The following is a 17,351-nucleotide window of genomic DNA, read 5'->3' as shown; positions in this document are numbered from 1 at the left end:
GTAGTCTGTTAAATGTGTCATACACAGAAAATTCCTTTTACAAGCATAAAAGGATGCATTATGATCACTTGTTATAACCCAGAGTCCATGGCTGAAATTCTGTCTTTTTGAGTTTCTAAATTTATTAGAATATCGTGAGCTAAAATGACAGCGTAATCGTGGACCGGAAATGAGAGCCTCAACAAAGGCGTGCGGCACTTGTTGGGTGGGGAACAGGCAGTGGTCCTTTAGTCCACGCGCCCTTATTAAATGTCCCGCCATCATGTCCTTCGAGTCGGGAAATCTTGAGCGCCTTCGACGTGCATGTGTGCAGAAACAGAAAGGTGTGACCTCGAGGAATATCGGAATGTCGCGAACATTGCTGTGTATTGGCTCAGCATAACGTTGTCAAGCCTTCGGGTAACGTTAACACCTGCAGTGTGTGTGTGTGTGTGTGTGTGTGTGTAATATTATATATGTATGTATGTGTGTGTGTATATATATATATATATATATATATATATATATATATATATATATATATATATATATGCCCAACTTGATTAAAATGCTTGATTAACACTAAAATACGCGCGCGCACACACACACATTAAAAGCGACGGTACCACTTACCAAGGCGTTATATATTTTAACGTAAGCTATTGTGGGTACCAGGTTATAGTTCTGACATGCACATACATACACACAATATGTCTGGGATAACAGTAATTATGCCTAGTCCATGAAATATTGCTGCCAATAACTGAAGGCTAACTACTAAAATTATCGAAATAGACTAGACAATGAGTGGGGACCTACACAGAAAAAATATATAATATATGGGGGAGGGATGAAGAATAAAATATGAAAGATAAATTGCAAAAAATAATAATAATAATAATAATAGCGAAATCAAAAGACTTTGACACATAGGCTGCATGAGTTATTTTCATGACAGCTAATATTTAGGCTTTGACAGAACACAGCTGCGAGCTTTTACCTTTGTTCACGTGAACACCGACTGCCAAAGTTAAGATACAAAACCATGCCATGGCTGTGAGGCGCGCCAGTAGAAACCCGTCCGTCCCACCGTTGCTAAAAAAACAACACGTCAATTCATCTCTCTCAGGTTCACACTATCCGATCTGCTATCATTTAAATAATGACAACACAACGCGTGTCCCTGCACATGTCCCTCCAGTTCGCCGTGCTGCGTGAGGATCCCCGTCCCATTGTGTGCGCGTATGCGCTCGAGTGTGTGCAGTGTCCTGTAGTTCTGTCGCTTTTGGTTTCATTCACTCTAACATTAACGAAACAAGTCCTCGAAACAGAATACACTCTCCCTCTATTGCAATTGCCAACAATTTAATTTGGAGGGCAAGAGCGCCAGTCAGTGTCTAGCGGCAGTGCTCGGAACTGTAGTCAGTGTGGTCATCTCTCTCTCTCTCTCTCTCTCTCTCTCTCTCTCTCGTCCTTTGTTAGTTTTCAATGTCAAAGCAGGAATACTAACGGCAGCAAGAAACCGTTGTTAACAGTAACTGGAAAGACACAGTGTTGTTATACAGGTGATGTAGCCGATCACCAGAAACGGATTTTAAGGTATAGGGGATGAAGACTGAACCGGGTTTAAGTCGGGAACCAGACACGTGTACTGAGCATGTCCATATTTTCCCACCGGTTTATGTTTTATTGATTTGTATTAATTTATATCAGTATATTGTAGTGCTATTTTAGGGTCATTCCATCTCAAGTGGTTGCTTGACCGTTTTTAATATTTACATTTATTTGAGTGATTACCTGTATGTATTGACATTACAAAACCACCATTTTAAACATTTATTTTACATGGTTTAACTAGAATAGCCATCTTTGTGTCATGGCATGCAACAGATTTTGGTTATACATCTGTATTAGAGCTGATTCGACAAAATTTAAATTTATATAGTACTGAATATTGGAAATATTGTGTATGTATGTGTGTATGTGTATGTATGTGTGTGTGTATATATATATATATATATATATATATATATATATATATATATATATATATATATATATACACACACATATATACACATATATATACACACACACATATATATATATATATATATATATATATATATATATATATATATGTGTGTGTGTGTATATATGTGTATATATGTGTGTGTGTGTATATATATATATATATATATATATATATATATATATATATATATATATATATATATATATATATATATATATATATATATATATATATATATATAATATATAATATGAGAGCGAGAGAGAGAGAGTATTGAATAATGTGATTTAATTGAATGCAAGGCACCAGACACACACACATTAACACCTAGAACAATATAGATTTTCTAATCCACTCACTGTCATATTTTGGGAGGTGGGAAGAAACCAGTATCCTATATTAAAACACTGCTAAGGGTTCTATGCAAACCACTACAACTGTTCCCTATCAACAAGGGTTCCAAATAGAACCATTTCAGGAGATTTAGAACACTTATTTATTAACTCTTTAATAACCAATGAAGAACCATTTAAAATGTATTAACAGCACAAAATTCACATTATTATATTTAAATCAGAGTCTTTCTCAGTTCTACTGTATAAAACTAAGTCAGAAATATGACCTCAGTTATGAAATATCATGAAATAGGCTAATCTGTGATCAGGGTTATGTAGTACCTGGAGTCTTACAGTAACAGAACCTGCCGGCTAAGATATTTGGCCAACTAATTTAGCTAAAGTTTTTGATTAAATAAACCATGGTTTTTGTGGTGCATTTCAAAAGATAATGTTAAATAATTTGCAGAGAATATGATGATGAATACTGTGACTCAGATACTGAAATCCCATCCATGTAAAAGAAAGTACATTCTCCTTCAGTTCTATGTTTTTATTTATCAGGGCCTAAATATCAGTTGTGTGATCTTCACTAGCTTCTCTAAACAAACAAATAACCTCAGGTGACAACCCAAAAAAAAAAAAAAACCACACACCACATATTTCAATATGTTGTCTTTATTATTGTTGTTATTATTATTATTATTATTATTATTATTATTATTATTATTAAGTAAACCAAATTCAGAAACTAGGTGGTAAGTACATGCTTACAACTTTTACAATCATTAGGAGAGTAATTAGCTGTCAGGTGTTACAAATGAAATGCACAAAGTTAGTTAATCATCAAGAAGTGTGACTACTTATATAAAAGCAATACTTTTCTGTCATTTGGTGAATGTGTTGTGTTTTTTGTTGTCACCTGAGGTTATTTGTTTGTTTATAGAAGTTGGTGAGAACCACACAATTGTTATTTAGGCCCTGATAAATAAAAAAAATTGCAGGAGGGTGTACTTTCTTTATCTTGTGAGAGTAGATTCTGAGACAAAGGGTATAGAAATGTTCTTTACAGAGGAAGTAATTTCCATGCAAGTAGTTTCTTAGGCTTTGATCCTACATACTACATACATATTCTTTTTAATGGTTTAAATTAAATGTTCAGTGCTATTCTAACAACCAAACTTATTTTTCATATACAACCCTCTCAGTGATAGCAAACAGGTCCCATTTAGATGTTGTCTTGAGCAAGAAGACTAAGCAAACAAGGATAAACAATGGGAAAATCTCCATGACATGAATATTTATTGAAAAGGAAGACTTCTCATTCCAAAACAGCGCTAACATAGACGGTCAAATTAACAATGCTTGTGGAAAACAACATGTTGTGTTTTCTTTGCCTGTTGGAGATGACACTGTTGTGAACATCTTACATAGAAAAGTGCACACACACAATTTTCAAACCCTTTATGTGGGTCAGTGTGCGTGAGCGTGCACTAAACAACTGTAGTAAGGAGAAGACTGTTCAAGGCAACACTATATACATGAAATTATACAAAATGGCTGATTTTAAAACAATAGTCACAGAAACTATACTCTTCCACACCTTAATGTAGATTTGTATAACATCTATAACATCTAGTCATACAATAAAAAGTAAACAGAACGTTTTACACTTAATAGTATACAGAGCTACAAAAAGAAAAAGGGATAAACATAATTTAGAAATAAACCGCTGCAATGATCCACCATTAACATAAGGTGCATCACAAATTCTGCTACCTGCACCAGAGAGAAAGGGGAAAGATGGGCATGTCTAACATAATGCACCATCTAGTGGTGAAATGTTATAACTGCAAACATGAGGTCTATGATAAGGGCTATAGTCTAGAGCAGTGTTTCCCAAACCCTAGGTCCACAGACAATTCAAATGTTTTGCATTCTTGCAGCTCCCAACATACCTGAACCAACCCATATAGAATACTGAATACTTTAAGTCCCTGAGCACCAGTTTGGGAAACGTTGAGTGTAGAGCCATGGTGTCAATCTCAAGTCATGGAGGAAATCTACCAATCAATGTCCAAAGAGTTCCATCAGGGCCCTCAGGGACTGAACTCTGACAACACTGGCCTGTAGAGTCTATAGAAAGCTTAAGTACTTTTCATTTTGCGATGGATCAGCTCTACAGAGAATAAGCTCTATTCAGAGGAAACTGGGAAAGATCTGTCCTGCCCTTCAGTCAGTTTACATAATAAGTCATTCACTTCACAAGTAAAGTTAAACCTGCCCCAAAGAATGGAAGAATGTACTGGGTTTATAATCCCAAATTAGAAATTCTTAGCCCACTCATCTCACACCATGAACAATGTTCATGTGTGAAATGCAAAGCAGAAGTTAACAATTTGGTTAACATCTCACCTTGCTATTTGTCATACAGTAAGCTTCAATATTTCTAGAATTAATGAAGCTAGCTGCAATGGTAAGAATACCGGAATGATCAGATCTAGTATGTCTAGATCGAGACAGACTATGAATACTTATTAAGGAGAACCAGAATGGACTTTCACAGACACAGACTGAAACTAGGCTAGAACACTGTATAGGGAGACAAAGAGAGAGAGAACTGATAGTTGGAAACATAAAGAGAAAGAACAGTAGACAGAAGAGTCTAGCTTCTTGTTTTTGTTTGTTTTGTTTGCTTGTTCGCACATGCAGTACCCTGCTTTAGCTTGTATTTGCCTGTCATCAAAGAACAGGAAATGATGTCACAAAAAGGTATGGGATGCACATACCGGGCTAACAAGAAAAAGGCATTTATTTCATAATGGGTTTATAATAATTTGATTTATAATAATAATAATAATAATAATAATAAGTCCTGGGATGACAGTTGACACTGAAAATTGCGCCACCAACAGTTACACCAGAAACTCAACTGGAGGAAAACAAAAACTCATACCAATATTTGCAGTACTTACATTTCATGGTAACTTTTTTCATATCCCATATATAAATTTTTTAAACTCAATGCATTTTCACGCATGTAAGAAAACCAGGCAGGCTTTTAGAGTATATACTGTAATATGAGACAATGAAATGCAGACAGAGAGTGAATAAGAGAAACATATATAGGTTAGGAAGAGGAATGGAGAGAAAGGGAAAAGAGGTAAAAGACAGAAGGAAAAAGAGAGAGACAGAGAGAGAGAGAGAGAGAGAGCATGACAAGGGTATATTTACACCACACTGAACCAGTTCTCCCAAGTGAAAACAATGCTATATAATCATAACACATAATATATAAATATATATATATATATATATATATATATATATATATATATAAATATATATATATATATAAATATATATATATATATATATATATATATATATATATATATATATATATATATATATATATATATATATATATATATATATATATATATATATATATATATATAAATACACGTTTATTCTGGGGTTCCATACAGTAACAGCACAGAAGCTGCTTTGCATGTTTGCATTGAGTGTGTGTGTGTGTGTGTGTGTGTGTGTGTGTGTGTGCTCATTTGCCTGCCTGTCTGTGTTTTGTGTATATTGCCCAGTATTAAGATATCCTTTGTGTCTACTGTATTACATAAGTATAACAGAATGTTGTATTGGGTTCTTTGATTGCTCTGTGTGTGTGTTTGTGTGTGTGCGCGCATGTCAGATGTGTTGGAAATGAAACTGAATGTGTAGACTGCTCAAAATGTGTACTGTATGTGTTAAATTATATATGTGTCCACTGTGAGTTATGTTTTGCCATCATATTGCCTTTGTTGAATGGAGGCATATGAAGTGACTGGGGACAGGCATGAATCTGAGAGCACTTAGCCATGCCGCCTATTTGTGTGTATGCACATATATGTATGTGTGTGTGTGTGTGTGTAAGAGAGAGTGAATACTGATGTCAGTGCAAAACTCCCTGGTTTCAACATAGCCTGAAACTGATCTTTTTCTGCTTTCTTCAGTTTTTTCAGCTTTTTCTGCTTTCCACATTTTTGTTCACTCTTTTTCTCGTCCTTTTTAAATTTCCTCCGCCTGAAAGGAACTGAAGCAAGAGAAGAAAGAAAAGATGGAGTGATGGAGGGACGCTTAGATGAAGTATTCTTTCTTGTCCTCAATACCAGAGTGGCCACCTTCTGCGTTGATGATGGCTGTGTCAGCATCCTGGGCATCGTCTGAGCCCTTCGCTTCATGGGTCAGATACGTACCTGAGAGAGAAATGAGATGTGTGTTACAAGCATAGATAAACTTATTAGAGTCTGGAATTAATAACAGAGGGCACACTACAGAAGCTATAACTCCAAACGGTTTTATTCCAAACATGCATTTTTTAAAAGATCTTGTTCTTCAATATTCATGACCAATGTGTGGTCAGGTGTGCTCATGTCTGCTTCAGCACATATCCAACAGAATGAACTAGTAACCCAACATTTGCTTACTACCTACTACTTGCTCTGTAGAAATCTACTTGAGTGCTGTTTTGCACCACCACAGTCTGAATATAGTGGCTTGCACATATGCTGTATGCCACTCCAAGGCCAATGAGAGTAAACTAGCCTCTAATTAGCTAGAATACATCATAAAGAGAGCTAAACTAAATGTTCCATCATGCCCCTGATTGATTAATACTAAGTAGGTTATTAAATTCTGTATCCATATCAATGAAATAATGAATATCAACATCAGTGAATACCAAAAAACATTTATTACTACTCAGTCAGAAAAAAATGGTATTGATGCATCCAAAGTCATTAAATGTATGTACCAAATATGGCTGATCACATTACAGGCAATCATTTAATTTAACTGGTTGAAAAATTAGTTTCTTTGTAAAACTCGATCCACAACATCTTTTTTGTAACAATATGCTACATACCAAGAATTAAATATCTGTACTCCATACCCCATACGCAAGGTTTTTTGTGCTTCACATGAACTTTAACATTGAAAAAAAATTCAGACTTAAATTCAAAACTTAAATGGCCTATATATAAAGCATCAAAGGATATCATACAAGAGAGAAAGTGCATCATAACTGAGGCGAGGCAGAGACTCTTTTTCTGCTATTAGTATCCTAACAGCGTTACTGGGGATTTTGAATGCCACACCTTTTGTGCAGCTCCGTCCACAAAAGCACTGTGCTGGCATGAAAATAGAGCCCTATAGAGACCTTATTATGTTCATAACAAACTGTAACCTGTAGTTTCTTATGCACTATAAAGTTCTGACTACAGGAGTGACTTTTTCCCCAGGATTAGTGAGATTATCTGAACTTTGTCATAAATAGTTCAATAGCTAGCTAATATTTACACACACATACTGTTCTGTAATGTAGAGGAATACTTCTGAAATCTAATATCTGTGACACTCAATATTTAAAATAAAGCAACACTTACATAGATAGTTACACACTGTATATCTTTGCACTTAAACTAGGTGTTTCTGTAGGTAAACATGGTACACCTTGGCAAGGGAAAAAATTGGAACTTGTTTGTAAAAGTGTGACAGTGATTGGGGAGGTTGCCAATTCAGTTTGATCTCATGCTATGTACAGAAAAAAAAAATCAGAATTGTTACAAAATGAAAAATCTCACACCAGAAGCAGAGTGTGGTGAGGAGTGCTGCTGCAAATAAATGGGACAAATTTATGCACCTCAACAATTGAACAGTTGAATACTAAAACACACTGAGTACAACATAGTGGACAAGTTAGATATCCTACAGTATGTCTACTGCCACAGAAGGTCCCTAAAGAAGCCATATCCATTGCACTCCACACCACACTGCATCAACTAGAAAATACAATTTGCTATTGTAACATATTGGCCTTCCTGGCAGCTCAAACTAGTCTGGTCTTTCTCTTCTGACCTCTCTCACCAACAAGGCATTTCCAGAAACAGAACTGCTGTAACAAATAACAGCTACTTGACTATTTTTTTAACTAGATACTTTCTTAATCTTATTCAGATAGATATTTGGATGAGAACTTTTTTTTTTACCTTTATTCTTAGTAATGGCACTTTTACTTGAGTAACTATTTTTGATACTGTACTTTAACCGCTTCTGACAATAACAAGTATAAGTTATTATTATGAAAATAAAAAGTTTTTATAACACTGCAACATTAAAGCCTACAGTCTGTTTTTATTAGTGGATGTTTTAAACTTGGTTATATTAAATCAGTCAAATTATTAATAAATAACTCAAATAAGACATATTACAGTAAGACTCAGTAATGCTCCAAACTACTGTACTCCTATACTGTAGCTCCAAACTACTGAATCTGAGTCATGCAACCACCATATAACCACCAAAATCACCACCCTCTCTTACAAGCATGTCAATATCAGTGTGGGTTAAGCCCATATTTGGTACTGTAGGATCAAATGAATGATACGGATGGTTATCTGTACCCTCGCCCACCTGGTGAGAATTTAAAACACAGTCACATAGTATAGGTGTGAAAAGCATACCAGGAAGTTACAATAGTGAGAGGTAAGACACTTTAACATATTATTAACATAAACAAATATTGACATCCGATGACCACCAATACACCCCAGGAAGATCATATTCAAGCATGTTCTTTTTTTTTTTTAACCATAGAATTTTTATTGGAAAATCGCATTTTACATATTATAACACCCGCCTGCACCCAGAGCACCAGTTTCTGAATATTAGCCACCCAATAATAATACATGAAATTGGGCAATGAGAGGCCACCACTTAGTTGACTCTTTTTAAGTGAAAATTTGGAAACCCTGGGAGTTTTTCCTGCCCATATAAAAGATGAGATTAATTGGTCTATATTCTTGAATAAAGATTTGAATAAAAACAAAGGAATGGACTGAAAAAGGTAAGGAATTTTGGAAGAATGTTAATTTTTACAATATTTATTCTACCAAGAGGGGATAACTGTAGAGCTGCCCATCTTTGAAAGGCTGACTTCATGTATGAAATTAAAGGTGTAAAATTCGCCAGCATTAATGCAGAATCAGAAGGGGTTTTTTTTTTAAACTCTGAGATATTTTAATTTTGAATCCTACAAGTGAAAAGTTATGTCAGACTGTTTTATTTTTTGGCCCGATTGGTTTATGGGTAAACATTCACTCTTTGTGGGTTCAGTTTATACCCAGAAAATTTCCCAAAGTCATTTAATATGCGTATTATCTCTGGAATAGATGCAATTGGATCTGTAACATAAAGTAGAAAGTCGTCAGCATATAGGGCTAGTTTATGTTCAATTCCCTTGCGGATTATATCCTGAAATACAGGAAGAGTTCTAAGCGTTATCGAGAGAGGCTCAATCGCTATGGCATAAAGTAATGGAGACAGAGGACATCCCTCCAAACATGTTCTTTAACATGTCCAGACTATCTTCTATCCTATCAGACTAGAAAGACATGCGACTACATATCACACATACCTGTCAATCAGTGGTGACGGGGGGGTCATAATTCACATGTATCATATGTATCACATAAATCAATCAATTTGACATTTTGACACATAGTATAGGGTATAACTACTAAGATGTTTCCACCCACAGAACTGTCACTCACTCAATGTTTTTTGGACTGTTGTGTGTGAAATTCCTAGGTGATCAGCAGTTTCTAAAATACTCAAACCAGCCCTTCTGGTCCCAACATACATGCCACAATCAGAGTCGCAGAGATTACAATTTTTCTTCATTCTAATGTTTGATGTGAATATTACTTGAAGCTCTTGACTTGTAGCTGTATGGTAGATTCTAAACTGCATTTCATTGCTGAGTACATCCATCAATCCATCCATCCATCCATCCATCCATCCAATCAATTCCAAAGTTTGATGTGAACATTAACTGAACCTCAGGTGACTAACTGTGAAATTGTCTTAAACTGTGCAGATAATGTACACTATATGGCCATATGTTTGTGGACCCCTGACCTTCACACCTATATGTGGGCCTTCCCCAAATATTTGTGACAAAGTTGGAAGCACACAATTTTATAGGATGAGAGTGCCCTCTGCACAAAGTGAGGTTTATAAAGACATGTTTGGTGTGGAAGAATTAAGTGGCCCAAAAAGTACCCTGACCTCAAGCCCACCTTTGGGATGAACGGGAATGCTGACTGCACACTAGGCCTTTTCCCCCGACATCAGTGCCTGACCTCCCCAATGATTTTGTGCATGAATGGACAAATCACAAAAGCCACACTACAAAATCTAGTGGGATGCCTTCACAGAAGAGAAGCTATTATGTATAACAGCAAAGGGCAGACTAAATCTGGAATGGGGTGTTAAAAAAGCACATAGGTGTTTGATGGTCAGATGTCCACATACTTTTGGCCATTTTTGTGTCTATTGTTGTAATGCTGCTGTGGGAGAGCATTGGAAAGAGAAATTTGAAGAGAAATTTGGACAGGATGAGTATATAATTAAAGGTTTAAAGATTATCACATATATAATTACAAGTTTGTATACAGTAGATCAACATGGAACATTTACAATCTTACCACTTTCTAGCTATGTATACATTCAGCCTAATAATTATTTAATAATCCAACTGATACTTCAAGACTTTCTTGTGGTCATAAACTCACTTTGATAGCATTTTGCTAAAGTGGAAATAAATTAAAACTCATTAAAAATGCACGCAGCACAATTTAAAAGCTGAAAGAACTGACTGGACTTATGAGCTCCACGTTGTTATGGTAATGTTGATACTAAATCTTGCTCCATGCATGTGCATAACTTTTGGATTGGATTATATAATGTGTATATAAACAGAGATTGTCTACAGCCTGTCAATTTTGAATACATTGGATATAAAAAGTCTATACACCCTTGTTAAAATGGCAAGTTCTTTTAATTAAAAAAATTAAACCAAGATAAATCATGCCAGAATTTTTCCCACCCTCAATGTGAAATTACATTGTATAAAAATTAAGTGAAAAACAATCAAACATTTTTGGGGAAAAATAGGAAAAGTAAAACAGGTACAATAACCCTGTTACATAAGTTTGCACACCCTTTTATAATTGGGGATGTGGCTGTGTTCAGAATGAACCAGTCACATTCATTCTTGGGTTCAAAAGCAAATATCATACAGCTGCCATCAATAAAATTATCATGATTAACCCCAAATAAAGACCAGCTGTTTCTGTAGGATTTTCTTGACATCAGCAGGGGGAAGAGCTTTGTCTTACAAAGCCCCACAGTTATGGAACAACCTTCCAATTAATGTTTGGGACTCATTGTTTAAGTCCAGCCTGAAAACATATTTGTTTAGTCAAACCTTTTGTGAATAGTTTTTTCTTAGGTAAAGGAGCGGATCTAGATGGTTCATGGGCATAGAGTGATGCCCTACTGGTTGGAATTCTCATCAATTTGAAGTCACATGCTGCTGCTGAGGATTGCCTCACATGGTGCAGCCTAAAGATCATTGAGATTACTGAGGATGGTACCACTTAAAAACCATAAAGATGTATTTGGACCTCAATTTATATGAACAGTTATGATATGATGGTGAATGACTACAATTGCTGATAGATTTAGTACTGCATTTTCCACAAACAGTTTTGCACTCAAGTATCTATCAATGAACAGTGGATAAGTTCAACAAAACAGACTTCATGTGAAAATTGTAATGAATTTCCTGGTTACACAACTGCACTATTTGACCATGTTGTATTAGCACATTTACAGAAGTGATATATTTATAATCACACTATCCGGTGTTACCCAGATGAGGAGGGGTTCCCCTTTTGAGTCTGGTCTCAGGGAGTTTTTCCTTTTCACCATCGCCTCTGGCTTGCTCATTAGAGATGATATATCTATATAATGAATTTATATATTTCTGTAAAGCTGCTTTTTGACAATGTCCATTGTTAAAAGTGCTATACAAATAAAACTGAATTGAATTGAAATTTAATCTTCTTGGCTTCATCTGACTGCTGAAGCCATGGACTGCAAAGAGCTGACAAAGCCTGTACAGGGTCTCACTGTTGAAAGGAATTGATCAGTAGAGGGGTACATTGGATGTATCATGGAACACTGTGAAGACCATCATCAGCAAGTGGAGAAAATGGAGCAGCACTCTGACATTACCAAGAACAGGATGTCCCTCCAAAATTTACGAAAGGACAAGAAAAAAAGGCTGCCAATAGACCAACAGCAACATTAAAGGAGCTGCAGGAATATCTGGCAAGTACTTATTACTGTCTACATGTGACAACAATCCCTCATATGCTTCTCATGTTTGGCCTATTGTTACATTATGGAGTTGAGGACGGATGCAAATGCAGATAACGGTTTTATTAAAGGAGATATAGGCAGACAAATCCAAATCGGTAATCCAAAGCCTGGTCCAAAAACATGCAAAAGGTCAGGCAATCGGCAAACGGGCATAAACAGGGCGAGCCAAAACACAAAACGATAAACAAGAAACAAAGTCAATAACCAAGAATCGAGAACAAGAACTATGGAAACAATCGCTTGGTAGTCAGATAAACTCAATACTACATGAAGTCATTGTGTTCAAACAGTCCTTTTATATTGTGGTTGTGAGTGCTGTGAATTTGATGCAGGTGTGTGTGATTAGCATGTATGTGAGTGTTCTGGGAATTGCAGTCCATGTTCGTAGGCCGCAGTGGAGGATGGAAAAGGTAGTCACTGGTGTGCTGTGATAGGACAGCTATGGGGTAGGGTGGCTAGACAATTAAATCACCCCAAACCATGGGCTAAAATGTGTAATTGTCTTATGAGATCAAATCCAAAAGGTATGTTGTGCATGAAAAAATACAAATCAACAAAAGAACACCATACAGCATGTTGGGTGCAGCATGTTGGGTGCAGCATCATGTTTTAGGGCTGCTTTTCTTCAGCGAGAAGTTTATCAAGGTGGAGGGAATCAAGAATAGCCACAAATTCCAGCCAATTTTTTTGCAAAACATTCAGGTGTCTGTTTGTATGAGATGCCCCCACAATTGGAAGGATCTAGAATATTTTTTAGAAGAAATAATGGGAAAATATTGCTAAATCAAGGTGTGCCACGGTGGTAGACTCTCACTCAAAAAGACTGTGGTGTAATAAAATTAAAAGGTGTTTCAACAAAGTATTAGTTTTAGTATGTAGTATATAGACATTTTATATCCACTGTATATATGAAAAGTTTATTTGGAATTTTGCAATTGGACTGAATTTATAATAACTGGCAAAAATCTTTGCATATCATCTTTGCCACACATGTTGCATCAGATTACACTGCAGACAATAAAAGGTCAATGTTTGTTAAAGATTCATCATTATTATTTTTTAATGTGAAACACTATGGGACTTTACTGTTTCTGTGATTGCGAGTTTGGTTCCTGCTGTCCATCACACCACAGGTAGAAGCAGAAAATAGAAAGTTTTACCCTCTCCAAGTTACTTAGGATGCCAGAACACATTTCTGGTTTGTTCCTGCTTTAATCCATCGTCATGGCATTTCTGTTATATCTATAATGTTTTGAGTTTTGTTTACATTTTGTCCATAGACAACAGTTTATTTTAAAGTGCTTCACAATGCTATGTACAGTACAATTAAATTCAATTAAAAAAGTTTCATCAGCTCTGACCAAAATTCTAAACTAATATTTAAGAATAAAAATAAAATATCTATTTCTGCTTGGCTTAGGTGAAAATGGGGGTATACTGGTAAAATAAACAATAAATATGACAATAAAGGTAATGGAAACAGTGAGTGTGGTCCAGTCTTTATGACTGTTTTTGGCTGAGCAAACGTTAATTACATCATCTTGTTGTGCAACTGGAATGTGTGTTTTCACACTGGAATGTGTGTTTTCTTACCTTTGTGTCTAATGAGGTATCTACCAAGGACAATGAGGAGGCAGAGCATGATGAAGACAATGACAGCCACCACTCCCCCAATCACAGCATGATCAACACCTGATGAACTGGACATTGCTGTGGGGTCTGAGAAAGAACAAAGGAGTAGGAGAAAATATCATTCATCATCTGATAGTGAATATTCTATTTATGTTCTTGAGCCAGGTGAAATCAAATGCATATCCATATACCGGTACTTTTATATCTAAATTTAGACATTTATTAAAATTGATGCATTAAATGCCTCTGTACAGTACTGTGCAAAAGTTCTAGGCACATGCAAAGAAATGCTGTAGAACAGAGATGCCTTCAAAATAATGAAATTAAATGTTTCTACATGAAAAATACAATAAAGGGCAGTAGTAAATGAAAAACGTCAATATTTGGTGCAAATAAGTAAATAAATAAATAAAAATAGTAGTCTCCGGTACAATTTGTGCAGTTTTATAAGGAAATTAGTTGGTAAATTTAATTGAGCATCTTGCAGAACCACCCACAGTTATTCTGGATACTTTGTCTGGCTGAAAAGTGGTCTCTTACATAATATGCTGCTTTCTTTAATGACATACAAACATTTTTCTGTAACATTTAATTTTGTGCTAGAAAACTAATGTTTGGGAATCTAAAATGTTTTTGTATTGATAATGTATAAGGCACAAAATAAAAAAAAAATGTATAACTTTGTACTAAAAAAAAATAGGGTGCATAAAAATTTTGCACAGTACTTTATATGATTAAGAAACTTCATGAAACTATATGAACTCTGTACATTGGTAATACATCATAATTACACCTTAATGTCACATAAAGCTCCAAAAAAGTGCTATTATTATTTCTTTGATGACATGTCCACTATAATGCCATCCATTGCTGCACATTTGTTCTGGCTGATCATGACCTGTGCAAACTATAAACTTTAATATTTAATAAGAACCAGATGATTAGGAACTTTTATTTCTATTCAGCCCATTATTACAATTTGGACTATCTGCACTGTGTGTAGTTTTCCTGGTGTTATGAAGGTAAATACTTCATGTGACACATCAGAAGCTTTGCCTACTGCTGCTGAAGAATATTGAATTATTACTGGTTACTGTTACTGGTTTAGTACGTTGCTCTTAGGATTTGGCTGGGTTTAGTTATTGCCCAACCCATTGCCCGTGGTCTGAGGGTTGATAACTGCATTGTTCATTAGTTTAGAATTGCATGCATTGATAGAAAACATTGCCAATGACATCAATGCAGAAGGATATAATAATGGGTTGTCGTTGAGCAAAAATAGCTTTCTGCTATCTACGCTATGTTGGGGAAGTTGTCTAATTGGCTAAAGAAGCTAGTGTCACCTCCAGTAGCTCTGCCCATGCTGATCCTTCCAAAGGTCAGGTTTTCGTTTGTGATGTTTGCTATATTTTTAGATGCAAGATTTAATGTCTGATAATGCCAAGATAGCCCAGTTGATTTCACTGCTCACAGGCAAGGGTTTGGATTGGTCTACAGCCCTTTGAATTAATGAAGGAGAGGCTGTACTGTATTATGACGACTTGGTGTAGCTTTTCCATGATGATGTTAATTATCCATTTGAGGCAAAAGGGATAGGTGTGTGATTATTCACACCGAAAAATGGATAACATACCAATGCCATGTATGGTTTAGAATTTAGAACATCAGCAGCAGGGAGTTGTTGAAATAAACCTGTCTTCTTAGTTGCATTCTGCCAAGGACTCAAAGGGATGTTATCACAGAACTGGCCTGTAGAGATGGTCATTCCACATTGGATACTCTCATAGATTTAGCCATTCACTTAAGACAAATTGCTAGTAGAAGAAAACATGCCCTTATTCCAATCCTGACCACCAGAAGGAAACTATCATTCATGAACCCATGCAAGGTGTGAATGCCAGGTTAACCACGTCTGAAGTGTTGGGAGAGAGGCCTATGCTACAATTGTGGAGAAGCGACTCACCTTATCACCCAGTGTCCCACATGAGTGCTCGAAAGGCTAAACCATGCTTTAGCCTTTCGAGCACTCATGTGGGACAGTGTGCAGTGAATCAATCACAAGTGTACAAAAACCAGTCTCCATCAAACTATTTCTTATTCCAATAGTCTTGCATTATTCAGATGCATGTCCTATTTCAGCACTGATTGACAATTATAGATTGAGACTCAACCTCTTAAAGCACTAATTCAAGTAGAAGCCCTGGATGCCAGACAAGAGGGAAGTGGGATCATAACCTATTGCACCTATGATAAACTGCAAGTTAAGAAATGCAAATTGAGAAAACAGCCCTGCTCATCACATTGTCTCTGAACTATAAACTCATTAAGCATATTATTATTATTATTATTATTATTATTATTATTACTACTACTACCTATCCCATTGTATTCCACCAAATGCACAATCACAAAGAACACAACCAAAAAAATCATGACCTGTATATGCATTTCTTGTCCCATAGTCACCATAGCATGAACCTTCACTGAAAGTCACAAAGTGAAGAAGTTACTCCTAATTAGCAGTTATTGCAAAAATAAGCAAAATATTGATTATTGGGGCCTAAATCAGATAATGGTGAAGTACCACTACACATTAATCCCGGTCCCTTCTGCCATAGAACAGTTCAGATCTGTCTGTAAATGTTTATAACCTGGTCCATATTAGAGAGGGAGATAGTGTCCAAAAATGAGAACACTCGTATTTGTAACTTGTCTTTTGCATCTGTTTCTGTTTGCATCTGTTTTGACATTTGTGTTTTTATACCCTTTAGCCCTTTCTGTTTTTGGTCTCTGCATGTCTATTTGACATACACTTATAGACTTTGATGACCATGTACAGTCATGTCCATAAGTATTTAGATACTGACACATTTTTGTAATTTTGCCTCTGTACACCAGACAGGTGATTTGAAATTGGATTTTTGCTTTCTCTCTCCTCTTCCAGATTCGCTCACAGATGGCACCTCGGTCAGTGATTTGACCACTGATGTGCGGTTGCTCTACCAGTTGGTCTTGTGATTTCCCCCAAAGGTGGCAGCGCTCTGGACATAAAAGCACCATCAAAGGAGGTATGTGCGGCAGTA

General features: G+C 35.9%; 2 protein-coding genes across 6 annotated transcripts in view; both read right to left on the bottom strand.

Moving 5' to 3' along the window:
* kirrel1b (kirre like nephrin family adhesion molecule 1b) overlaps positions 1 to 1,846 on the bottom strand; it is a 98,144-nt gene extending 96,298 nt beyond the window's left edge. For both annotated transcript variants that reach the window (XM_017495229.3, XM_017495230.3), the window contains exon 1: positions 980 to 1,846. In XM_017495229.3, coding sequence (XP_017350718.1) covers positions 980 to 1,031 — 52 coding nt within the window. In that variant the 5' untranslated portion in view covers positions 1,032 to 1,846. The remainder of the gene's footprint in view (positions 1 to 979) is intronic.
* A 3,972-nt stretch (positions 1,847 to 5,818) lies between these two features.
* cadm3 (cell adhesion molecule 3) overlaps positions 5,819 to 17,351 on the bottom strand; it is a 203,011-nt gene continuing 191,478 nt past the window's right edge. For 2 of the 4 annotated variants that reach the window (XM_053688579.1, XM_053688581.1), the window contains 3 exons: positions 14,230 to 14,355; positions 6,531 to 6,605; positions 5,819 to 6,442 (listed from right to left, as the gene is read on the bottom strand). In XM_053688579.1, the coding sequence (XP_053544554.1) occupies positions 6,222 to 6,442; positions 6,531 to 6,605; positions 14,230 to 14,355 (422 nt within the window). In that variant the 3' untranslated portion in view covers positions 5,819 to 6,221. Of the gene's footprint in view, positions 6,443 to 6,469; positions 6,606 to 14,229; positions 14,356 to 17,351 lie in introns of those variants that run through there. The other 2 variants (XM_053688580.1, XM_053688582.1) reach the window with 1 other exon arrangement.

This window comes from Ictalurus punctatus, chromosome 20 (assembly GCF_001660625.3).
Source record: "Ictalurus punctatus breed USDA103 chromosome 20, Coco_2.0, whole genome shotgun sequence".
NCBI classification, from domain to species: domain Eukaryota; kingdom Metazoa; phylum Chordata; class Actinopteri; order Siluriformes; family Ictaluridae; genus Ictalurus; species Ictalurus punctatus.
Note: the sequence above shows the minus strand (reverse complement) of the source record. Positions and strands in the feature narration are given on the sequence as shown.